This window comes from Priapulus caudatus, unplaced genomic scaffold, assembly GCF_000485595.1.
Source record: "Priapulus caudatus unplaced genomic scaffold, Priapulus_caudatus-5.0.1 Scaffold545, whole genome shotgun sequence".
NCBI lineage: Eukaryota > Metazoa > Priapulida > Priapulimorpha > Priapulimorphida > Priapulidae > Priapulus > Priapulus caudatus.
Window position 1 is genome coordinate 19,182 of NW_014577606.1, and position 27,569 is coordinate 46,750.

General features: G+C 40.2%; 1 protein-coding gene across 3 annotated transcripts; it reads left to right on the forward strand.

Annotated features, from left to right (window-relative positions):
- Window positions 1-2,946: 2,946 nt before the first annotated feature.
- On the forward strand, window positions 2,947-27,569 carry LOC106811496. 3 transcript variants are annotated; one of them, XM_014815136.1, is made up of 27 exons: window positions 2,947-3,065; window positions 7,467-8,036; window positions 8,262-8,497; window positions 9,868-10,044; window positions 10,170-10,371; window positions 10,877-11,096; window positions 11,565-11,684; window positions 12,021-12,162; window positions 12,675-12,803; window positions 13,038-13,153; window positions 14,991-15,086; window positions 15,579-15,812; window positions 16,530-16,670; window positions 17,080-17,202; window positions 18,831-19,017; window positions 19,178-19,393; window positions 19,600-19,777; window positions 20,451-20,615; window positions 20,939-21,050; window positions 21,290-21,424; window positions 21,674-21,809; window positions 22,139-22,255; window positions 22,937-23,037; window positions 23,243-23,450; window positions 24,098-24,232; window positions 26,358-26,462; window positions 27,039-27,569. In XM_014815136.1, the coding sequence occupies exons 2-27, from the start codon at window positions 7,487-7,489 to the stop codon at window positions 27,165-27,167; spliced, it is 4,410 nt and encodes a 1,469-aa protein (XP_014670622.1). In that variant the 5' UTR covers window positions 2,947-3,065; window positions 7,467-7,486; the 3' UTR covers window positions 27,168-27,569. The 3 variants fall into 3 exon arrangements, with proteins under 3 accessions (XP_014670622.1, XP_014670621.1, XP_014670623.1); XM_014815135.1 differs by having other exon boundaries at window positions 2,947-3,058; XM_014815137.1 differs by lacking the exon at window positions 2,947-3,065 and adding an exon at window positions 3,304-3,362.

The following is a 27,569-nucleotide window of genomic DNA, read 5'->3' on the forward strand; positions in this document are numbered from 1 at the left end:
CATGCCAGTGCTAGAGGGGTCTGGGGGCATGCCCCCCCAGAAAATTTTGAAATATTTAAGCCATTTTGGGCCAATATTTGAGCCGTTTTGGGGGGGGGCGACCGCCCCACCGCCCCCCCTGGCTACGCGCCTGTGCGTGCGTGCGTGCATGCGTGCCTACATGCGTTCGGGCATGCGTGAATGTGCCAGCGTGTGCGGGTAGGTGCAACTGTGCGTGCGTGCCTGCAAGCGTGCCGACATGCGTTCGGGCATGCGTGAATGTGCGTGCGGAGGTGCAAGTGTGCGTGCGTGCGTGCGTGTGTGGATGGCGTGACTATGTATATGCTGTCAATTCACCAAGTGGCGAGATAGATAAGAGATGTTTCGCAAAAAGAAATGCGAAATTTATAAGCTTACATGTATAGAAACACGTTTCCGCGGCGTGGCACGCTTGCAAATAATAATAATTTTTTTCGTCTCGCTGAATGGAAAAGCAAAGCGACATTTGAACATTGTTTGTTTTACAACTTTTGCGTTTCTGCTTAATAACCCCCGTTGTCACATCATGCGGCTCGTATGTGTACAAGCGCGCCCATTTTGTGGTATTTTGCTGCGTCAGGCTGAAATCTTACCATAGAGCAAAGCCAATCAGTAATCTGAAGTTGATAACGTACAGTACACAGTACACAGAGTTACCGAGTACAGAGTACAGAGTACAGAGTAACAGCATTCACTTGCCTATATATAGTTGTTACATTTCGATATTTCTCAGTAGAGTGCACGTCACATCGTTACCAACTTGTACTCATACGGTTGAAACCAGAAAACCAGAAAGCCAGAGAAGAGAAGATAGGAGAGGAGAATAGAAGAGAAGAGAGGAGACGGAAGGAGAAGAGAGGAACGACGAGAGGAGAGGAAAATAGAAGAGAGGAGAGGAGAATAGAAGAGACGAGAAGAGAAGAGAAGAGAAGGAGAGACCAGGAGAGAAACACTGGTATGTATATGCTAAAATCATTATTTTATTTTCTCTTCTGTTCTCATGTCGATGATGCCGGCTGAGTCTGGAGCTCTGCGGACACACTACGCGGCTGAGCCGGGCGACTATGTGGATTTTCAGCACGCTACATCTCTCCCCACCTAGATTGATAGTCACTTGATTGTAAATGGCACCGTCCCGTGAAGCAAAACGAAAAATAGCTATAACTTTTTCTACTTTGTTGCTCCTACGAAAAAACCGACGCCGAAGGAAAAGGTGGGAGAATCGGGTTGCGTGGGCCAAGACGTGGATACTGCGCCGCCAATCGCACGGCGTGTATAATAACTTGGTCAAGGAGCTGGCAGAGGAATATGGGGGGGGGGATATAGATCCTATATGCGAATGTCGCCAGGCAACTTTCAGAAGTTGTTGGGCATCGTTGGTGATTCACATNCCTCCTTGCATCAGTGGGTGCAAAATCATTGAGAAACAGAGGAGTATAGGCAGAAGCATTCAGCAGGCAATCATGGAGTGCTCCGTACTGAGCTTTCAGGGCTGGCCATATCTGCTTACGACTGTAGACTTCCCATTCATACTCATCTGTGCGTCTGACCTTCCTCTTGTGTTCCATAGTCATGGTGTTATTTTGCCTGTCAAGATACTCGGAATGCAGACGAAGGTTATCTGCTAACCTTAACAAGTTCTCCTTCACAGGGACCCAAGGAGATGGCGATTTATCCCGCAGGTAGGTACTTCCACACAACCTAAACAACGCAGAAGACTTCTCTAGAAGGAGAGATGAAGTCAGATTGTTGCTTTCCCTCTTGCGATGCTTGTGTGTTTCGGGCTTGTTAAATCCGTTGAATTTGGCAAACATGGCAGGGACGGGATGGGCTCGTTCCTTAAGAGTTTCGTGATGGCCATCTAAATACCACAGAACGCCTGAAATAATGTTTACAAATTCCTTGCCAAGCGTTGCAACTGACTGCTGAGACCAACCTAACTTGTTATATTTCAGCCAATCAATGATGCTGTTCTCAAGCTGTGTTTTCAAGTTTTTATTGACCTGTTTTTCTGGTACCAAGTTTTTTTGAGTAGCGGAAGCCATAAGAACTTGGAAAGCAGATCTCAAAGCGGGCTGGGTAGACGTGCCTTCTCCAAAATCATTGGCCATGTTGGGTTCAACATAGAAGGTGATGTAAATCCCTGCAGAAATTGCATCAGATATCAGCGTGCTGGGGTCAACTTCAATGGACTGTTCTTCTTTGGATTTTCCAATTTTAGCAACAACCTAGAAAAGAAATGAGTATACAATGCCATGGGTGGAAAGGATAGCTTTAGGCCTAGTGTCATGGTGAAAAAATCCCAAATGAATTAAATTGGTAAGGAAGGGGTTAATAAATTTGTAAGCTGATGTCATTGTATAGGCTATATGTTGTAGCCAAGCCTATAGGGCAATAGGACACCGGTACAGTTTGCGAATGAAGTTCAGCTTGAGTTGTTTTATAAAATTTAAATCTCATNTACGATATACGTGCTCTACCTATATACAATATAGTATGTAACATAGCATCTGGTTGGGATAAAAGCGATCATTTAACCGCGGTCAAAACATAATTTATCCGCGGTTAGATTATGTGTAACAAGGCTTCTGATTTGGTAAAAATTAATAGCATAATTTTACTGCAGTTAAATTATTTCTACTGTGGTATTGATTATTACTACGATGACTTGGCTGCATAGGGACGCCCTCTGACCGTTGATAAAACAGCTATATCAGAGCACGTATATCATAAGTAGTCATATATATCAAGAGCTATAATACCTCTTATTTAGTGTATTATTAGAGTATTATTTAGCTCTTGATATATATATATACGCATATAGTGCTCTCTAAGCCAGAGCATATAAATCACGTTGCTCTGGTACCAGGGTTGTTCCGGTATACCGGACCGTACTCAGGGTACATTCCGGAAGTACCCTGGGGGACATAGACCCTCACAGCGTAATTAGGCGCCAATGGAAAATGATTTCCTACAATTTTATGCCGTATAATGGATTCGCGGAGCGCAGAACATAACGACTGTAGCATACAGCTTACAGGTAACAGGTTAGGTCCTACATTGATTATATTGAACCACTCAGTATACCCACGTAGCAGCATACCTCCCACACATAGACCGTATCTCTCAGTTCTCTGGTTGCTTGGCACCAGAAATTCAATCAATATTTTTGGCTAGGCTTGACAATTATTGTGTTTCCGTGCTAGCGCGCTGGTAGGTTTTGGTAACCATAGCTGGTATATAGCCTGGTGGTATGGTTAACATCGTAACATCGTCTGTGCACGACGTAAGAATGATACACGTACGTGTAGGGAGACGGTATGGGTGTAGACAATCTCCTCTAGGTAAGTTCTAAATTTATGTAAATAGACCGGCAACCGTTAGATCGATATATTCGATCCCCCAGAGTGTCTATTCCGGAAATTCCACACAGTACTCAGTAGGCCTAATACTATTACTAATACTAATAGTAAGGCCCCATAAAAAAAAAAGTTAGTTTATCATCCTTGTCATCTAAAGAAAGTGATGAGGGAGGCGGGTTTTTTTTTTTTTTTTTATATGTAAATGGCGTCGAGTGAAACGTGAAAATGTGTGTTCTTGGAAAATTGAAATCGCAGCAATAATTACGTAGCGCAAAATGCCGCAGGGTACTTTTTAAAAGAGACACAGGTATAAAGAAGTAGGTAAGCTATATAAAAGTAAGGTAATATTTATAATTGTTAATGTCAAGAAGGACTAACACTCTAACGAATGAATTGGCTTGAAACCGGTGTGTGAATACAACACCGGTAATCTGAATTAAAAAATAAAAAAAAATTTGATGCGGGCGGAAAAAGTGATGCGGGCGGGGATGATAAACTAACATCTTTTTTTATGGGGCCTAATATAAGTACTAATACGAAACTATATATTACAAGCTGGCAATTTCTCTATGTTCACTCGTTTATTATTTCTTGTTGGGTATATTCATCAGGAGTACACTGTTACTGTACAGATCAGGATCATACAGCCTGCATGTATATAGGGACCAAACTATGATTGTGCCGAAGAAGTCATTGAATTACCGACCACAGATATAGAATACAGAGTGGCTATATGCCCGGCAGCCGGCATATATCTCTGACGGCTGCCGGGCACGGTCTTCGATTTCCTAAATGCCCGGCAGTTTTTAATTTTCAGCGTTATCTCAAGTAAACAAGTTGTTTAATTACTTGAGATAACGCTGAAATTGATTGGGCTCAACCAAGTGTCGACTGAGAGCCAGAGCAACGGTTTTCTGGTGTGGAATAAATGCTGACATCGAAAAGATGGTCAAGGAGTGCGCTGCGTGTCAAAGAAACCAGACATCACAGGCACCGGCGCCAATGATACACATTGAAGCGCAGAGACCATGGCAAATGATTGGTTCTGACTTATTCGTGTGGAATCAGGCGCATTACCTCATTGTGGTAGACTACTATAGCTCATTCCCAATTGTGAGGAAGCTATCAACCATAACATCAGCAGGTGTGATTCAAAGCTTGAGAGGAATCCTAGCAGAGTATGGAATCCCAGAGACAATCATATCTGACAACGGGCCGCAGTATAGCAGCAGTGAATTTGCGAAATTCGCAGAAGAGTACGGGTTCAAGCATGTAACCAGCAGCCCAAATTATCCCAGGCGAATGGAAAGGCGGAAAGATATGTTGGTGTTATAAAGAAGACGCTAGAAAAAGCTCGAGAATCTGGACAGGATCCCGCGCTAGCATTGCTGTGTATTCGTACTACGCCACTGAGTGCAAGAATACCATCACCAGCCGAGCTGTTAATTATTCAACCGTAAGATACAGTCTAACTTACCTATGGTTAACATGACTGCGAAGGACGAAGAAGTACAGGAAGGAATGAAAGACAAGCAAGATAGATCACAGGCTCGGTATGATGCTCATACAAAACCGTTACCTGAACTACAAGCTGGACAAAGTGCTAGGATACAGCACCCAGTGACAATGAGATGGGAACCTGCTATAGTTAGAAACGAGTGCACAGAACTACCTCGTTCGTATGTTGTCGAAGCTGAGACGGGTGCACGGTATAGACGGAACAGGAGACAGATTAGACAGACAGGCGAAAATTTCAATTTTGAGCGGGAACTAGAAACTGATGAACATAGCAAGGTAGAGACACCTGTTAGTGTTACCAGTGTACCACATGCTACACTTAACAGCTCACATAGTGACAACACGTATGTCACGAGATCGGGCCGAGCGGTTAAGGCACCAGTGAGGTAATGTATATGAGAAGCACTGAAGTACCCTGTGGATTTTGAGTTACATATATATATTTCTAGTGCGTGCCTATGGAGCACTCGCGCAGGAAATGTTTATTTTCATTAAAGAGGAGAGATGTTATGATATATGACCGCTAGACGTCGCGTGGGGAAACACAGGGTGTGTGTCACGTGGTATGCATGCATGGTGTAGTATCAATTAAAATGAGTTATTCTAAAAAGATATCTGCGTTGACTTTGCATATGCGTGAGCATCAAACATATAACACCTACATTTTGGTATTTTTATTCCATTATTATTTTGAATTTTCCGATGGCTTTGCCCATGCAAAACAAACATTTTCACCCCACTTGCAGTGCTTGAAATTTACACACAGAGTGTCCCAGATTGCATCTCAGAGCTTCTACAATTCAAAAATTTTTCGGAGGGGGCATGCCCCCAGGACCCCCTACTAGCACGCAAACCGCCTTCGCTGATTTTCAACTATAGAACCGTAAAGGCAGCACCCCCATGCTATAATGAAAAAGCTTGGAGAACTCTGATTATAATTTATATCTGCAGGCTATAATTATATCTAAGGCAGCGAGAGTGGGCCGGGCTCCAGAAGAAAGGAAGATATAGGTGGAAGATGGCAGGGTTCTCCCTACGTTGCGCAAACGGGGCGCGCGCGGCCCGTTTGGAAAAACTCCCCCCTGTTTGAATCGTTGCGCCCCGTTTGGGAAAACTCCCTCCTGTTTGAATCGTTGCGCCCCGTTTAAATTCCACCACAATAAAAGTTTGCCAGCGCGGGAATCGATCGTCAAGAATTGGCGTTTGACCAGGACATCCGACGCATGTATTTTTACCGTACCACGCATGCACTGCAGACAGTACACAAGTTAACCTGTCACTAACTATACACCGACTCGGCTATCTTATATATAGAAGAACCCCAAATACCGTCTATGGTGTGGTGGCGATTTTACGCATTAATTAGTCGTACGGTAAAAATACACGCCCCCCGGACCCCCCTAGTTCCCCCCCCCTAGTTGCCCCCTCCCCCTCCCCCGTACCCCTCCCCTCCCCCCTGTTTGAATTTCATCCTGGGGAGAACCCTGGATGGGTATATTGTAAACCGACCAGGCTCTCCGACTGTTACACGGCCACGTAGTGTTAAGCGAGATGGGAACTTGTGGCTAGGTATATTGTAGATACATTGCGAAATGAGGGCTCTACTTTTACAGCGGCACTGTAGAAGCTAGCCATAGGTTTCCCTACCTGGTTTGCCTTTGTGGTTAATTGACATGTAAATTCCTTGTTGTTTGTATATCTGTTCGTGTATTACATAAATAAGTGTAGGTGAAAAGTTATTTGACACGGTGGACTTCCTTTGAAGGTACCACTTGCCTTGCCCTCCAAAAATTTGGTTAAGTACTGCGAATTAATCTTGAATATATCCGTATAGAATTAAGAAATTTTTTATTGCCGATGTAACAAACCACTAATTAATATATGCCTCCTCTATACTATAGCAAAACTCTTCTTCTAGCTCTCTTTGAACTCTCACTTTCTTTCTTGTTTACCTTCTCTCTGTTATCTCTCGATCCCCTCTGTTCAATACCCTCCATATTATTTCTGACTCAATTTCACACCACCTCTCTTCTTTTACCTGCTACCTCTCCACCTTTCCCCTTTCTGATAGTCTTGGATATTTTAAACGCTCACCAGAGCTAGTAGCAATACCCATATTCAGCTGAAAATTGATGTTAATGCATATATGATGTTAGCTCTAGTACTATATACATAGCTCGCGTATGTATATAGGCTATAGTACTAGAGCTAATATATGATGTCTGATGTTGTGATTGTTGTGTAATGTGGAATGAATTTAGTGTTTGTTATTTTTCTTGCTGCCATGTGTGAAGGAATATAGTTGCATGGAACTGCAACACAAACGTGTTTGTGTTTCATATGATAGGCCTATGGGTTGCAATGCAATGCAACCCTATGTTATACATATATGTAACAATATCAACCCCAATAATTCTGTGTGTGTGTGTGTGTGTGTGTGTGCGTGTGCGTGTGCGCATGCGCGCGCGTGTGTGTGCGTGTGCGTGTGCGCGTGCGCGCGCGTGTGTGTCCATAGAGTCTGTATGCTTATTTTTATATATAAAAAAAACTACGTATATCTCATTGTAGGTGCAGGGTAACTGTGAGCAATGACAGAAAGTCTGCCAGGTACTCCCGTGTACAATGCTAGCACCAACGTTGACACATCAATCAACGTTAGATCATGTTCAGCAGGAGATTGTTCGTATAATGCCCCTGTCTCGCAGGAGGAAATTGCATCTGTCTCAACCCGGCGAATGACAGAAACACCAATACGGAATACTACAACTACAAGTGGAGAAAAGAAATCAGGACACATTCAGGGCAATCTGTGGTCGGAAAATCGGGCAACATTATCAAATAATAAGTCGATTGGAAACTACGTCAAGCCAATGGACACAGCTACATCTGGCCAAGATGCTGGTAGTGGGCCTGTCCTATCTTGTAAGAAACCTGCTTCCATAGCAAGGATTACTGAAGATTCATATAAACAGTCATTGGAACATAATAGCTCTATAGATAGTAGCAACTCTACAGACCAGCCAGAGGAAGGGAATAACTCAGAAATCCTCCAAAGTCGCATTGTTGTGATAAAGCCAGACATCGCCGCAACCCGAGATGATGATGGGGGAAGGCAAGTTGCCAGGAGTGCAAGTTCCGGTAAATAATTACAATGTATTCGATAATTCCCAACAGCTTAATGTCTTCTACTTCCTGTCTTTCAAATAATATAGTCATGAAAATTCACATGATTTTACACAAAACTGTATTACGTACTCTGTAGTGTATAAATTTATTGTATGCATATGGTTAATTACATTAACTTATTATATTGAATTCATGGATTCCATTTAGTTCATGAAATAATTGCTGTTTTTACTGCAGATTATCGTCAACCTTTGAGATGTCTTCTCGTATCGAGTAAGATTAAAAACCTAGGTGGGATCACCAATGCGGTGGCACCTAATTCTGTAGTGATCAGCTATAGATATGAATCTGCAACATTAGACAACTTGCTAGCTACGGTCAGTGAAAAGATGGGAGGCCGCAAGGTGCAAGGTATTGGCATGGTCATGACAGGAACTGCTTTCAATCTAAGCATCTGCAGAATAGGAGACAAGGTAATGCATACAATTAAGCATATATATACTGGCAGGTACTTATAATATTCGTATATAAACCTTCCTAAGTGTTATTTGTTTGGAATTGGCCCCACATGCAGACATGGTTAATGTTTAGGCAAAATATCTCAAGATTTGATTTTTAGCTCACCTTGACATCGTCAAGATGAGCTATTGTCATGGGTCGTCGTCCATCGTACGTCCGTCCGTCCGTCTTTCCGTCAACATTTGGCTACGGTCAACGATAACTCAGGAACCGTTTGACCCACATGTTTGAAATTGGGTATAGTTGTTACTGCTATGGGAGAGGTTTGAACGTCCTATTTTGGAGCACGCCAGTCGACGTACTTTCGAGCCACGGCAATTTTTTGGCAAAAATGGAAATTGTCAGTCAGTTCAGGTTCAACGGATTTTGCTCATTTTTGGTATATGAATGAATAAGGGCTGGCCCCAAAACGTATCACAGGGGTTTTGATATTTAAAAATTTTTTATGCAAATTAGGTAGGTTTTGGCAATTATATAGCATATTATATAGCCACGCAGATAACAGTCTGTGGTGTCACACTCGTCTGGTTTGTTTTACAAGATTTCATTGACAAGATCTTTAATGCAAAATTGGTATTTCCTCTCCACCCTGCAGATAAAACAACTATATTAGAGTAAAGTTTTACAAAACATGTCGGAACGCAGCATAACCTATTTATTTCGAACGCCATCGCTAAGAAACATCAAAGCGGGTATAGCACCATCTACCGTCACAAATTGTGATTCATTTTGGTTTATAAATTATTATTGCGATATACAGATGGCAACCGTGTGCTACCGCCTAGAAAAACTCATACGAAGTAAACAAGTATGGGCAGGGAAACACCATTGTCACGTGGTATATAGCAGCTACGTGGAATAAGCGTATCCTCTCAATCTTACACGTTACACATCGGGTGCTCCGCTTTTAGGCAGTGCCTAAATCTGAATATTATAAAAATGTTAAATGGCGATCATGTAGGTGTAACGCCATCACTCGTCCACATCTCAGACTTTCACATCTCAAACATTTATTTTCACATAAAAAATTACACATATAATTATCAAGAGTATATAATGGGAGTTCTCCCATATATACTCTTCGTTTCTATAATGTACGTCGATGGTTGCTCAATTAAAACTGACTTCTTCTCACTCACTCATTTGTGTCCTTTCTTGTGGTGAGCTACAGTGTCATTGACACTTTCTTTGTATTAAGGCGTTGATCTTTTAGCACCAGGAAGCCGTGCAGAAAGAGACATCTATATTGAACTATATATTTATTGTAAAACTATAGTGATCTTGAATTGCTTGTGTCTTTAACTGCACCATGTATTTACCGTAGGTGTTGTCAGTGCAGACTGTGTGTGATCACGAAGCCGTAAGGGAATTCTTCACATGTTTGACCATAAATCACCTAGATGCAACATCTCCATATCGCCGGCTTGACTTTTTCTTGTGGAGTGCTGCTGGCACACCAGATGCCAACACAATAGCAAAGGAACTGGAAGTGCTCTGCGGGGTAAGGTTTTTTACTATGCGTTAAAATATTTAGGGCTTCCAAGGTAGTACATGTTAAATTTAACACGTTTCATCCTGTCATACCCATTCTATTGTATACGCCTGATTATATATTAACTTGTTCAGGTGCCAGTTGCCATATATAAAGATATGTATGGTGCTGAGCTTGATGGAGGGATTAGCAGGTATCTTGAGGACTCACCTCGTGGCAAGATATTCGTAGGAGAGTTGTACTTCAGACCTGAAAAGCTACGTGGTTTGAGCGCCCGCCCTGGTAGCAGTTCGCAGTCCACAGCCGGCTACGAGAAGATACGTACGGTAGGAAAAGGTAGTGTGAGTTTAAAAAAAAATGTCATCTTATAATGAGTTGAATGAAAGTCAAGATAGAGTGAAGTTGTGGTTCTAAGAGGATTACACTTATTATGCTTCAGTAAAAGGTATACAAATGTATTGAGGTGCAATTAACACAGAGGTAGGTATTGCTCTCCAGGATCATATATACTCAATACTCAATGCAGGTTTAAAACTTTTGCAGTAAGTGGTTCTCCAGTTATTCGAACAAACCATTGCCTCACAAAATACTTGGCAAATGACAGCGACAGCTACCAGCAGTTAGTCACACAGACAATTTTTTTTTACACTTTTGGTGTTTTTAGTGTCTTTGCAGTTTACCAGTTCTGATATCCTGCCCTCATCCTCTCGTTCAGATATCATTTTACCGCACACTGTTGTGACCATTGGTGGTGAAAAACAGTGTTTGGTGGCAGCACCCCTTAGCAGGCAGCATTGATTTTCCATTGACACATAAACATTTTATGTGTGATTATTTTCAGGTGCATATGGAACAGCCGTACTGTACAGGAGGCGTGATGACGATTCGCAGGTTATCTTGAAAGAAATTAATATGCATGATTTGAGCACGGCAGAGAGACAGATGGCTCTCAATGAAGTGAAGGTGCTTGCCATGCTGGACCATCCGAACATTATCAGCTACTATGACAACTTTGAGGAGGATGGGGTTCTAATGATTGAAATGGAGTATGCTGATGGGGGGTAAGTGAATGGTCGCGATGTGACCATCTTGAACGTGTTAGCGTACTTTGGAGGAGGCGTGTATGATGGTGCGTGAACGTATAGTGGTGAGTCAATGGACGGTGGAAGGTTTGTGGAAGATGGGGGTTAAGTTGGCAGGCAATGGTGTATGTGTGAACTGTGGTATGTACGTGTGTGTGCTTGTGTGTATGGTTGCGTGCGGGAGTGGATGATAGCTGGTGTGTGGACAATGGTAGTTGAGTGGTCGATGATGTGTATAGTGAATGTACGTGTGTGCATGCAGGCGTGCGCGAATGAATAAGTTTATATGTGTGTGCGTGTGTGAGTGCATATACGTGCATGAGTTCATATACTGTGTAGGGGTGGTGTGTAAGTTCTTTCTCATGAGGAAATGTGTGAGCAGTGATGGTGATAGTGATGCAGTGATGATGATGCACGCATGATAATTCAAAAGCTTTGTTGATGCAGTACGCTGACGCAGTTTTTGGCCAAACAAACCGAGCCATTGGAAGAAAAATACATACTGAACCTGTTCCAACAGATGGTCTCAGCTCTAAGGGACATGCACGAGCACAACATTCTCCATAGGTATACCTATATGATTATTAAGGAAATTGAATTTAAACGATTTGATCAAGCATAGATATAGGTTAATCACTAAGCATGCAGTTATTCTTTTAAATAAAATCGAAGTGTGTTGAATTCTACATCAGCTTGTCTTATTTAAAAATACTTCTCTTTTGTATTCTAATAAGTGATACTGTTCAATCATCACAATATACTAGAAAATCCTCAGGTATCCTCAAGTAGTATAAACGTGTGATAAGTTTAATAATTCTACCCCAAAGTGACCAATTCATACGCTTATCCATATTACTATAATATAAAACCATATATATATCCATAATTTTACCATTGTTTCAGGGATTTAAAAACACAGAATATTTTTCTAACAAAAGAAGGCTTAGTGAAAGTGGGTGATTTCGGAATATCAAAGATGTTGTCAACGACGAATAACGGAGCTAACACTGTACTTGGTACACCTTACTACATCAGTCCTGAAATGGTAATGACACAGGGCTACCACTGGAGTTCAGCACCTTTGCAAAATGTGACAAATTAACAAAAGTGGCGATTTTACTACACTAGCTGTTGAATGAAATTGGTGAATAATTTAACTGCTAACAAATACAACTGAATAGTGAACTATGGTCAAATTCCATCTTTGTGTAAGAACAATAACAAATTCCATAACCTGCTACTTAATTTGGTCCAAGTAAGTTCTCAAATAAAACAAACCTTGTTTTGTGCAGAACATGCATACATAGTACATAGCAGATACACACAAGCACGACATATGTACACACATATATATATGGTGTGCAACGTTTACATTTTCAAGCCCATTATTTGCCACTGCTCTATAATTGCAGACTCATGTACTATTACTCAATTTTTTTAATGATTTACATGTCAGATTTGATCTTTATTTGGATGAATTATAAAGATGTTTATCTGTTTATTGTACAATGCAACATCAATACAAACGATTACAGCATAACACGTTAATGCTTTCAGTGTGAAGGACTTCCTTATAATGAAAAATCAGACATCTGGGCATTTGGCTGTATACTGTACGAGATGGCCTGCAGACAACGGACATTTGAGGGGTCAAATTTGCCTGCACTGGTTAACAAGATTATGAAGGTATATATGTATGCCTATGTTATATGATTATTCAGCTATATGCTCCATTTGGCCTTAATTTATTGCCAAAATGTATTGTTGATTTAGTGATTTCAATTGTAAATGTTTGTGTGTAGAGTTAAATCACTTAAAGAATACATTTGGTTCTGCTCAACAGTTATATTGCATGACAGCATTATTATTTTACATTAAATTTATCAACTTTGGTCAAAATGTCTATCCTTCGGTTTTCAGGGTCAATTTACACCAGTCAAGGGAAACTACAGTGCAGAATTCAAAGAGCTTATCAGGGACATGCTTCAGAGAGAGCCAGAGTACAGACCGTCTGCTAATGAACTACTTTATGCTAGGTAATAATAGAATGCTGATAAGAATAGTGTCAGGGAAAAGTCCAGTTAGAATTGTATTTTAGGCAGAGAAACCAGAGTAGAAACTGCGTCTTGCCACACTTGTTTTATAGCTCATCTGACGTAATCAGATGCAGCTTGTAGAATCGCATGATTGTCTGTGCGTCCGTCCGTCCGTCCGGCCGTTCGTGCGTGCGTGCGTGCGTCAACAGTTGGGCACAAATCTTAACCGCTCGACGTACGGTCACGATATTTGGGACATGGGGGGGATCGTGAAAAGGACTCAGGATGACAAATTTGGGGGTCAAGGGTCAAAGGTCAAGATGTGTAAACGGAGGGGGAATATTTCCCCCTTAACTTAAGGTATAGGAGGAAATACGGAATTGCGGCACAAATCTTAACGGCTCGACCTATGCTCTTAATATTCGGTGTATAGTGCGATGGGCAGGAAACCCATCACCAGTGCGAAATTGTAGGTCACAGGTCAAAGGGCAGTGGGGGAAAGGTCAGATATCATACATTTTCTTAGGACATGGCCTAATGGACAGAGTGGAAAACTTTTTTGTTTCAGCGCTGACCTACCATTTTTATCACTTTATTGAAAGGACCATGAAATGTGCTTTCCACTGACGTGTCTGATAACCTTTTGACCCTCAAGAGGAGGGTTAAACATGGATTCCTGAACTGCCTCAATGATGTCACAGTGTTCTCATATTCATGGCACATCCATAATCTAGAAAGCCAATAAGCCTGGATAGCTGAACGGGTACAGCACAGGCATCACGGCTCAAAGGTCCTTGGATCGAATCCCATCAGATTTGTTATTATTTACCTGTTTTCTGTATTTTTCTATCTTTATCCATTTAAGTATTTTTTTCCAATTAACGCAAATATTGACATGATTTATTTACAACAATTTAATAACAACAAATAATGTTTACAACAATTTATTTTTATTTTTTTAATATAGGGTTAGGGTCACAATGCACCATAAAACAGGAGTTTCAGGCACGCGATTTGTATCAACCAATGGGATTTTAGGATGTATATAGAAGGTTGCTGAAATGATGTGTACGCAACTGCGTATCTGCATATCTGCGCCTAACAAAGGTGTCACTATACGCACAACTTAAATGTTACGTTTATAACCATAGTAACAGACCTCAGATGAGCCCAGACGCTCTGCGTCTCTTGTTCTAAATTCCAGAGCATCAACAGATTTTTGTGTAGACTTTTTGTGATTGGTAGTATGTAGATAAGTGTTGTTACTCTTGAGAGCTCTGGTGGTCCAGTGGTTAGTTATTCACATTTTACTTCAAAGGCTGCGTGTATATTCAACTTTGGCCAGGACGTAAATGTTTTCAAATCGTACAAACCTTACTCTCAATATTGAGCATTATGAATCGATCATTATTCGGTTGACCATGTCAAATGGAGCCTGTCTACAGGAATCAGAATGTGATACAACCACTGTTACTGTAATTAAATCACTCTAGCATGCAGTTACCATTATTAGAGAGAGCAGAGCCCATATTGACATAAGACCTATGGTACTATATAACAAGTGAATGATAACTAAGATAACTAATGATATTAGTTGTGAGTAGTCATAATTGATAACTTTATAACCACACCGTTACTTAGTTAAAAGTGTGACTAAATGCTCGAAAATATCCAGATCCAGAGTCAGATTGAGGTTGGTTAATTATGCCTGGTATAGATGCATGAATGTACGTAACATCAACGTAATACTTATGAAGTGTTTAAATCATGCTCACAGCTTTATCATTGTGTAGATATTCACACACAGCGTGTATGAATGATATGTTTTTCCCTGCAGACTTCCAGAGCTAATGAGTCGTTATGACCATCAGGGAACAGATGGTGAAGAAGATGCATTACAGAATGGTGGCAGCACCAAGAAGAAAAGAATAAGGTCAATATGAGCATATACATGTGGTATTTTTCATTGAAATATTATATAGTTTGTGACTAAAATCATGCATTGTCCGAAATGTAGCATATATTCTATTAACTTACAAAAAATCGTTTGAGTTGAGAGAAACGTGTATGCATATGTATATCTACAATCTATAGTGACAGTTATTGGCCATTTTCTTATGCAATGAATGTAGTATGTTTTACCCCACAGATTTTAGAATTTCCTGTTCATATGTAAACGTTGGATAATGATGATGTAAGTTAAGTTCGTATGTCTGAATTGCTTTTTACAATTCTTGGCAGCATGCAGAACCATCATGTTATAGCAGGAAGTAAGCAGCTATAATTTAATTTATACTAACGCTAGTTTACACTTCTTTATTAGCCAGCACTGTTGGAGATAATTAACTTCTAATGCAAAGGGTATAATTATGTTCCTGATCTAAAATTCCCATCATGTGCATTTCTAACCGAGTTTCTCTTGTAGGTCAGTGCTATACAGTTTCGACGTGAGCAAGACAAAGCTTTACCCCATTGACCTTCCAATAAAGACAATGGTGGTTCAAGTAGCAGCTAGCCTTGATCACGTGATTGTGGTTACTATGGAGAGAGTGGTGTTTACCTGGGGAGCTAATCATTCTGGTCAGCTTGGGCATGGTGACCAAGAGCTTAGGCCCAAACCGACAGCAGTGGAAGGATTGCAGGCCAAGTCCATCGTCAGGTATTTAGTGTTAGACATGACATAACAGAGGTTGTCAGGAAGTGCTTATAACCAATGTGAAAGTTTACTCACTAGTAAAGGCAACTGAATGAATTCTAAGGCTGTAACGATCCACCGAAATCGAATCGGATCGCGATTCTCTTCCCTCGATCCGATCCTCGATATTTTTCCCCGTATTTTCGATTCCACTTCGATAACACTTTTTTCATCCAATAGATAACGGCACTACGCTATATACTGTGGAGTACGTGTTACTCACCAATGTTACTCAGCGGCTGTGAAGTGTATATATACTTTCTAGACTCTAGTCTATTCACTATTTAGTATTCATTGGCAATTTCAAATAATTTAATATTGCAAAATAATGAAAATATAAAAAATAAGATAACATTTCAATATTTTAGGAATCGAATCGAAGGAATCGAATCGAGAGGCTAATATCGAGAACCGGATCGAATCGAGAGGCTAATATCGAGAACCGGATCGAATCGAGAGGCTTGTGTATCATTACAGCCCTAATGAATTCCATGCATATTAATGCTTAAGGCCAATTTCACTTCATAGACGTATTATGTATTGGTTTCACCTTTTCAGATCTGTTTTAACTAGTTACTTAACAAATGTATGAATTTGGTTTTCAACAATTTGCATTTTACAATGTAGGAAACCTGTAGGTAACTGGAACTGCTGCTCTAAATGTTTCATTATTTGTAACAGGGCGTGTGCAGGTCAAGACTTCAGCATATTTTCCAGTGACAATGGTATCGTCATGACTTGTGGTAATGGTGGTAGTGGCTGTCTCGGGCATGGTGACTGGTCAAGTGCATGTCGCCCTAGACTTATTGAGGCTTTGTTAAGGTATATTATACCATGCAACATATCCGGACTTAATGTTTATACTACAATTTCTGTTCCTTGTTTCCAAATTCTGCATTGATAACAAAAAGTACGTACCAAAGTGACTATGTTCATACATATGTAGATTGCATCGTTCAAACTCTAATAGTCAAAAGATTGGTGCATGTGGGGAAAAGCAATTTACACACACGTTATAATGATTCCGTAACCACTGAGCGATACATATGTAAATGTATAGTATCAGTCATGAGTTAATACTTTAACAACAGCATGACATTTTGCATTGTAATGATTCTGTAACCACGTACTGAGCGACGTATGTAAATGTATTGTATCTGCCATGAATCAATACCTTAAGAACAACGTGACATTTCGCACTGTGAAACCGCGCGGGTGCTGCTTGTTTCAGTGTGGATGTGTCCTCTATAGCATGTGGTCCAGCACATGTTGTCATTGGCAGCAGTAATGGAGAGGTATACTCGTGGGGTCGAGGCGCCGACGGACGCCTTGGACTTGGCTCTGATGCTGATTAGTAAGTAGTCTGACTAGACAAGTGAGGTGCAATGTATGCATGCTGTCATGATCTACAACAAAACACGTCAAGGCAGGCCAGCTTGGATAAAAACGTAATTTATAACCTTTTCATCGAATATTGTAAACAACTGCTATATTAATTATATGTTGCTGAGTACCGGTACCTTTTAAGGTAGATTTACATCAGAGCATTCAAGTGCAGACGAAGTGAATCTTTCTAATTAAGAACATAATTCCCTAGTGCTTAACATTCTGAAGCTCATTAATTATAAAATAAAAGCACCAAATATTAGTGAGAAAAATAACAGAGTGATGCACCATATTACGTAGATGAGTCATCATGACATTGTGCAGTCATCAAATTAACCTTTAATAAACTCCCGCATAAAACGACCTGAATGATGCTTTAATCCACTATGGGTATTTGAATCGAATTTTGGTTAACAGGTATTTTTCACCTTTGGAACATCAAGGTATTACTAGAGCTATGCGGTGCTTTTAGAATACAGGAAACAGCCCTCATGCACATACGACAATGCACAAAATACACGTAGTAACTACCAGTATATTAATGCATGTCATTCCTGAATTTGGTTACCTGAGGCTGGAATTGGAGGCAGTGTATATGTACAGCTGTCAGGCACCTGAATCAAAGCATCAGCACCTGAATCCTTCCTGCACGAGCAGACAGTAACTAATTAGCGTAGCGCAATAATTCACATTGCATCTGCATATACACTTGTAATGCCTGGTATCGGAAATGGATTGCCCGTGACTAGGTGATTTCTCTGCAAGATGCTTAACTAATTGGGAGCCCATTTCTTGTAAGTGCATCTCACTAGTCTAGACCTATTATAAAATTTGTTTGAACATTTGATAGAAAAAGTAAACGTTTTATTTTGGCAATGAAACAAGGTCAGTGATATAAAAACAGTAAATATACCTCCACACCATATATATGCATGTCTGTGGCATTTTAAAATCACTGTTACATTTTATACATAGAACCGTGGTATGTGGTGTAGTATCGTGATGACATGAAAGAGAATTGCTCTTGTCAGTAGTGAGTGAAAGTACTTTATGTTAGAATGTCTGATTAAAGGATTTGTATGCTAAACCGGAAGTCTTGTTCACATTATCACAAACTAGCATGAAATGGTTATGCAGTCAGGAAACAATGTGGAATATGAGAACTCTCTGAGAATATGAAAAGTTTGACCTGTTTAGAATAATGTAAATATATATACCAAAAAGTGTATACTTCAAATCAATCGATCAAATTCAATGAAAAACTATGCATATACTTATGGTATATACGACTATTTAAGTCGGTTTCCAGACCACCTTGCATTGGAGATGATGCAGCGAATGTTATAATGCAGTATTGCAGTTTCTGCAGTGGGAAAGTCGAGTTACGTATTTTACCCACTTAATTTTATATGTATGTATATGTGTGTGTGCGTGCATGCGTGCATGCATGCATTAATGAACAAGATAGGGCCATATGCTTGTATCAGGTGCTATTAAATGTAGCACTCCAATAGACGTTGGATTATAGGTCTAAGACTCTGTATAGTCACCAGTATTGTTGTCTAACAGCTTTGCTTTGATCTTTCACTACTGCAGCAGTTATCCAATGCCTGTGAGCATCCAGGGACCAGCGATTGTGCGTGGTGTGCATTGTGGAGTGGATGGTAGCATGTTCATCACAGACACTGGCTCAATGCTAGCTTGTGGCAGCAATAGAAACAACAAGCTTGGCCTAAACGAGCGCTATGGCTTCTTTGCACAGATGAGACAGCTCATGCACAAGGTGAGTAGTGGTAGTATCCACTATAAACTAGGGTGTGGGATGTGATTCACCGATTCCACTAATACATCTGGATTTTTTCTTATTAATATAGATGTCGACATGCAAGAGTTTTATTGTTTGTTTGCAATTGTCATATACATCTTTATATCCCTTTATCTAGACAGAGGTGGAAGGTACTAAGATACCGACCGTTGTCAAGGCCCTGAAATTTCGCATTCTGGACATTTCTATGGGTCTGCATCACACTGCAGTCCTCGTAGAACCCGGACACGTTATAACATTTGGCAATAACACACAAGCTCAGCTGGGGCATAGCAACACAAAAGTACACAGTCATCCCATGCAAGTCCGAAGCATTGAACACGAATTAGTGAAGGTAAGGACAATTAAGAATATATACTATTTATCAGTGGCATAATAAGCAGGGTGATGATTCTGAGGTGTGCGTATATGAATTGTCTAGAATTTGTTCTCGTTGGTATATACTAGCCGTCTGTCAAGCGGTTCCTCACAGATGGCACTTCTCTAGCTAATTAGAGTTATATTGTAAGGATTATACCCTAGATAATCTATGTTAACCAGGCAGTGACATGTGGAGAACGATTCACAGCAGTCTGTACAGCCACCAACAACCTGTATTTCTGGGGAACTAGGCAGGTCTTGTCCGATAATAATGGTGCATCCAATGAGAAAGGACAAGGGAAGGTGCCAGATGCATGTGATGACGAGCCACAAGCAGAATCTTTCAATTCTGCTAATGGTAGGTATCTGATGAGTATATTTTTTTTATCAAAACATTGGAAATTGGGAAACTACTTCTGCGCATATTTAATATGCAATGCTTTGCTGATTATTGTGTCATTGCAGCATAATTTATTCCTATAAGATGTAAATTTATTTATGCTGGCAAAAGACACTATGGCAGAGGGAAATTTTAGATGTTACACTATTTATAATTCACTATACGAGTGAACTTCTTTCCTTATGTGCCTATTTTGTTTACATTTTGGATATGCATGTCCAATTTAGGACTAGACAATGTTAAAAAGATCACCCAAAAACGCAACAACAAACGTTTTTGTTTCAGCAGTGACTCATTTTTTTCTTGACTTTGTAGACATTGCCCTAGATTCTAGCGATATATCAAAACTCCATCATTTGACCCCATTACACTCAAAAAGAACACTTGACACTAATCAGAGATTTAAACTCACCTTTTTTCTAAAATAAATGAAAAGCTGTGGTTAGTCAAGTTCATTCCCCTGTCCCCTGTAAGGCTTTAATTTAAAAGTCTGTGAGTAAAAGCTTATACTAAGTAATTTAGATTATTCTCTATGTAGCTCCAACTATACACTGTTTAGATTATGTTTGCTAAATCGCGTGTATTTTCAATTATAAACAGATACTGCATGGTAACTGGCTTTGTGTTGTAGCTCAGCTCACAACAGATGCCAAAAGTGGGTACACACATTCTACAACTGCTGGAAGTCTGGAACCTGAAGCTCTGAAATCCTATGATAATTTAGATGATACACTATTCTCAACAATGTCACACACTGACAGTGATCTGATAATACCTGACTTGACTCAACAGACAGGTAGGAAAAAACATCACTTGTAATAATGTTTGCTGGATTGGCCACAGCCCAGCCATTAAACGTGTAAAACATCAATTTAACTAGCAAAGCAAAGTTTGTTAATGCTTTATTTATTGCTGTGCTGATGGTATGCTCAAGGTACCTTGTATATATCTGCTACTTGATTAAATTCAGTACACGGAGTAGAACTGTAGCACTCTATGAAGTCACTTGAAAACAAAAATATTTATTATCGCACATATTCAATAAGGAAATAACTAATATATATAATTGGTTTCATAATATTGAAATTTTGTTATAAACGCCCCCTTGCTTTTTGATAGGTAGTGATGGCAGCCGCGACCAGTCGGCCAGGAGTAGAGTGCTTAAAATGCTTTCTGGTAAAGAGACGCCTATAGAAACAGTAACTGTGCTCAAGCCAACACCCATATTAAGGTAATTCCTTTCTTTTATACTAAAATAGGTAGTTTACAACAGAAACCTGTATATGTAATTTGTTCATTATATATGCTGTCCTTCTATGAAGTAATTGTGCACACATATAATTTGGCATATTTCATTAAAGGAGATGACACGCACATATTTTGCAGTGCACATCTCTATAAAGTTTTAATATTATTGCATTTGCTGACGCTTGTCACAAAAGGAACACTGCAATGTGCTATTTATCGTAGATTGGACTCTGCCTCTGATAGCAGTCAGGATTTCATCCGTTTGTCAGACGTAGTAACACAGTGTGACAACATTTTCGTCCTAGTCGATACCACGGCGCCACCTCCACGCAAAAAGGGACGAAAGAAACGTAGTAGGTACGGGAATAATGCGACTGAAAACTGACCCCGTAGCACTTTCTAACCATGAATTTACAATACATATTATGATAATGGGGAATTAATCATGTCATCATGTAGTGCATTTTATTATGTATAGTTACTGCAATCTTGCTAAATATGCATTTGTGCTGTTTGGCAATTTTTCTGAGTGAATTGTCTTAAATGTTTCCACTGTGCTCGTGTGTGATGCCTAAGTTAACTGCATGAGTGCCATTTTGTTGATAGTCTTCGCAAGCGATGTTCATCAAACCTACGACCCCCATCTGTTGGAGATATCCCAAACTCTGCATCTAGTAGGGATGGTGGTGATGAATATACAAGCTCCGAGATGTCAGAAGCAGATACTAAACTACGCAGTGCAGTATGTATAGTTATAAATTTCCCTGCGAAACTAACAACTTCCTAAATAGGGCCAAATTTGTGGTCATTTGTATCCATTTTGAAATATTCTGCAATATATTTAACACACAGCTTTAAGCAATCCACCATAATCCTATTCATCCATAGTAATTAATTTCCCATATTCATGGAGCACAACATGGTAACTAAGAAAGGGTAGTAAAATTGTATAATTTGTGATTTTCTTGCAATATAACTTCGAAAATTATTAAATGTGAGGGTCAGCAAATGGACAGGATTGCATCATTTAGACTTAATGGTGGTGGGTATTAAATTGTAAATATTTTACAGATTCCAACTTGGTTAAAGAATGAGCTTGCAGCATCAGATGCAGAGCACAATGAGGACGATGAAATCTCCAGTGGCTTAGACACTCCAAGGGACGGCCAATCCGAGCAAGTTAACCAGGTCATGTTTGTAGCTATAGTAACATATCATAAGTAGCATATTTCAAACCACAGGTGCAGTGGATTGAACAGGAAAAGTTCCAAATAAATTCGTACTGCCATATAACCTGCTGCTACCCTATCTTTATTTTCTTAAGTATGTATTTTTATGCACTTATATTGGCTATTATTTATGCTGCATAATCAACTTGAACTATGTAATAATGCTATAGTCATATGTTTCTGTTATATGGGCTACATTCCTAACATGTTTCTGTGCTCATTAGCAACGGATTAACAAACCCATGCATTATGTGTCTGACATTTTGCCTATACTAAGCACACCTATGCATGGCTGCATATCTGATTGAGAATGACTCGATCTACTTGGCATATTCAAATTTTGACTGAAAGTGGAAACACAGTTATGCGTGCAGTGGCAATGCGAATGTGGGTTATTGCAAACGTTGTGAAATGCAAAACGTGAAATGTAAGGTTAATATTGTTTTGTGACTATGTACCAATATGTTCTGGCTGCATAAGCGACTGTACTTAACAGGTGCTTGTGCATGAGGATGGCTGCATGCCATCATGCCATTCAACACACTAACTAATACTAATCACTATACCATCACGTTGTGCACTAATGAGCGTCGATCGTGCATAATCACCTGCTGATGTTGAACTTTTATTGTTACCACAGATAAATGGTAAAACTGTAATAACAAGTGCAGAGTATGAAGCAAGCATCAACCAAATAGACCCACTTTCTAGTTCAAGTAGCTCAGAGACATTCGCTATAAAGTAAGTAGAAATATAGATTATTGAATAAAATTATGGAATATAATATGAAGATGATCCTAAATATGTGATGATGTGCATACTGTTTTTTCATTGACACCGCAATTAACGAGATCATAATTATTCCATAAAATCCCTTGCAATATAAGTTTTAGTTTAGTGTAGCTTAATTTTACAGTGTACCAAAGTATAGATTGTATGCTTTCAGGTCTGAAGTAAGTCAGCAAAACGCACCTGCACTAGGTATTACTGCTAGTGTGCAATACAATGAAAAACTTGCTACCACACAGCGACCACTAAATCGACTTAGGGTAGCTGGCCGTGGACGTACTTTGGCTCCAAGAGGGAGCCACCAGCTAGCGACTACTAATCAGAGATCAGCTGATCCACAAGGGTTCATATCTGCCGTTACACAAGTAAGTGACGCTCTAGCAATGTTTCTAACAGTGTTTTATTTTCAACGATACAACGATAGCAACACGTTAAGATTGGATCGAGTAAGGAAACTCGTTTATTTAGGCTCCATTGTTTCATCTCTGGGGTTCTCGCATCACTGGTTACATCCTTGATGACAAATGATGGTGTGAAATGAAAATAGGTTGACTGTGAGAAGATAAGAAACAACAAAGTATATTGAAATTGTGGCGTACTATAATAGTCGCAGTTTGATTAATATGTTCGCTTCCTAAAACTGGTTAAACTCATTTGCCTGCATAAGGCAGAAAGTACTGTGATGGTGATATGAGAGTCTGTTAGTTAAATCCTTCCCACGCCTATATGGCGTATATGGCGGTGCCTATCTCCATTTCAGTAACCCTGAGGCCCCGCAGCTGCTTTCACAGCAAATGCTACAGTAGGGGGTTAGTCCACTGGTAGCACTGCGGGTTAACTTGCCACACTCTATCTCTCTATTGTACCATTTTGCAAGTCTTTGGTATGACCCGGCCGGGAATTAAACTCCCGACCTTCCACATGCGAGGCGAGCGTGAGAGTCTGTTGCTCTGTCTGATTTTAAATTTTTGGATACTGGAAATGATTAAAGTCTTTCCTCTCCTTTATACAGAGAAGAAGGGAAGAAGCCTTGCAACAAGAGCTTCAGCATCTTCAAGAAGAAAAGTTATTGATGGAGGAAAAGCTGAACGAAATAGCAGTGCAGCAAAACACCAACGAACACACTGAAGTTGAGAAGAAAGCACAAGTATATATAACATGAATTTTTATTAGCGTAAAATTATAGTATACATGGTATATAGTACAGTCCGACCTCCTTTATCCGGCCATCCGTTATCCAGAAATCTCTATTAACCGGCCGCGATCTTGCAGTGTATGTTCTCTGTTTTTCATTCATTTTCACCTAAAAATCTCGCTCAAAACTTGCTCAAAGCTCGCTCAAAACTTGCGCGATGTACTAACCGTATGTGTGCGTGCGTGCGTGCGTGCGTGCGTGCGTGCGTGCGTGCGTGTGTGTTGTCCGCTCGTGTCCGCTATGCCTCCGGTAAAATTTCTGTTTTATTTCATTTTATTTCCATTTCATATAAACCATAAAACGCGACAGTTTGTTACAAATAATCATAGCAACGAGTAAATACATTATCACATGCATAAACCCTACTGAACTGGATAGAAATGCTGTGTTTGAGCATAAAGGGCCGGACACACTAGGCGATTAAATCGGGCGACAAAATCGCCCGATTCTATCGCGCGAGACGAGTGGACACACTAGGCGATTAAATCGGGCGATTAAATCGGGCGATTAAATCGGGCGATTAAATCGCCGGTGAATAAGTCGTGCATGCATGTGCACGTAGACGTGCGTGCGTGCGTGTGCACGTACACCTGCGTGCATTCATGCGTGCGTGCGTGTGTATGTAAACGTACGTGCATGCGTGCGTGTGTGCGTGCGTGTGTGCATGCGTGTGTGCGTGTGCACGTACACGTGCGTGCGTGCGTGCGTGCGTGCGTGTGCACTTACACGTGCGTGCATGCGTGCGTGCGTGCGTGTGCACGTACACGTGCGTGCATGAGTGTGTGCATGCGTGTGCACGTACACATGCATACGTGCGTGCGTGCGTGCATCGCTATTGCATGACATGACATACTAAACATGAAACATCGCTATTACGTCAGTATCATTGAACAACTCTGATTGGCTGATGAATTGTACAATCAGGCGATGTTATCGCCGGCCCCGGACACACTAGGCGATGAAATCGGGCGACAAATAATATCAAAACCTTTTGATCTATGCGATGAAATCGGCGGCGATTGAGTGGACACACTAGGCGATTTCAGGGCGATTTCATCGCCCGATTTAATCGCCTAGTGTGTCCGGCCCTTAACGCTCATATCCGGCCAAATCCCATACCCGGCGGATGGGTGCCGCGGTCCCGACGTGGCCGGATAAAGGAGGTCGGACTGTATAGTGTTTCATACTAAATGTTAGTAACAATGATAATTTTGCAACATTGTACTACCCCACCACTTGTACCCCCCACATTGTAGGCTACTACCCCATCACTTGTACACCCCACATTGTAGGCTACTACCCCAATGTGGGATTGATTAATTGTTATGTTGCATTGCATTACATTGTATGATTTGTATTCCTTGTTTATTGCTCTAATGCTACTATTTGCTAGCAGTTATGTCATATCTAAACTACGAATGGGCTACAAATATTCTCTGTCTCTGTCAAAATATACACTGTATTACATGAAACTGTGCCCCAATCATAGACAGTGGTTGAAGGGATAGAGCTACCATCGGCTATGAAAGCAGCCAAGATATATGGATACCTAGCAGTTCCCTAGTCCAGCTATGAGCATTTCGGTGTAAAGATGAACCTATTGAGAACTAGAGCACTCGGAGAGCGCAGACCTCCGCCAAGGCAGCTGAATTAATTCTCTCACTGTGAAAATTTTTATTAATTAATTAATTAATTAAATAATTGATTGGATCCGGATGACCACCAAAATGTAATCAATTTTAAGTTACCCCATTTCTGACCTATCCTGCAAATTTTATTAATTAATTAATTAATTGATCCGGATCGCCACCAAAATGTAATCAATTCTAAGTTAGCCCATTTCTGACCTATCTTGAAAATTTTATGACAATCCGTCCATAACCTTTTTAGTTAGGCTGTACACAAAGAACGGTGTTACAAACCTACAAACGCACAAACCCACAAACGAAAAAAACACACAAACGAACAAACACATGCCGGTGAAAACATAACATCCTGCCAACCCCTTGGCGGAGGTAATAATGAAGTGGAATGTGATATTGTCATCCCAAATACAGCAACGTGTTTTTTTTTACAGGAACGTGAGATTCTGTTGCTGGAGGAGCTAGAAAAGCTTAGGCAGGAGCTTCAGCAGCAGAATTCACGGATGCTGGACAACCAGAAACAGCTGCAGCAGCTGCAGGTACCGATAGTCAGTCAGCAGCAGTAAGCCGCCAGGCAGCTGGAATGATATGAGAATATATAAGTTAGGACTTGTTGTAAATGATCAAATAAAGTGTAAATGCTTGTTTAAAATGTAAAAAGTAAAAAAGTAATGTGCATGTTTGCTTTAGCAGCAAAATAGCTGTGCTCCCATGAAATTTTCATTTAGCATATATAAACTGCAAATGATTCCTGTTACACGTTGGCTAAGTGTAGTAGTAGACTATAACATCGATGGAGCTTTTTAGGTGCTGAAGAAATAAATCATACAATGTTTAAATATTATAACTAATAGTGTACTACTACTATTGTACTATAATTGTTTAATTAATAACTTGATAACAGACATACAATAATCTTACAGGTTTATATTCACATACCTTTAAAATTTTTAACATTAGTATAATAATCTTTTTATATCGATTCAAACATGGTATGTAGTTCTTTACTGAGCAATAGTACAAACTAAGTATGTGTTTAGTACATCAACCATGTGTATTCGAAGTAACTATAGATGCTGCATGACATTGCTTCTTATATCTTATATTCTTTGCAGGAGAACTTGCAAAGAGTGGCACACCAACCAGTGCATGAAACAAATGGCAAAGTCGGCACAGGAACATCACAGGTGCAACTCCCTAATAATAACTCTCAAAAGCAAAGCAAGGTGTGCTCCCTTCAGTAAAGCCTTGTGGTATCAATGCACTATTATCATATGTGTACTTATGCGTGCAGGCACGTAGGGCTGCACGTTCAGTGCCCCATGCGCATGTAAGCTAGCCTATACTCGTATGTGCAAATTTGTATACACACTTCGTAGATGGGCAGGAGGCAGTACGTTGTATGATGTCATATCCCAACTGGGAGTCTTAGAAAGCCGTTTCTAGTTTATGGCAATATCTAAATTTAGAAATTGTTAGCCTATAACTTATGTACTGCAGTTTCACTTGCCTACTATTCTAGATAGTGCAGTTATAACGTTTATTGAGTAATGTATTTTCATCTGATAAAATAGTTGTTTTTTGTTTGCCCAGTTGATCACCTAATTTTATTATTGTTTATTGCTATAGATATTTTCAAGAGCGTA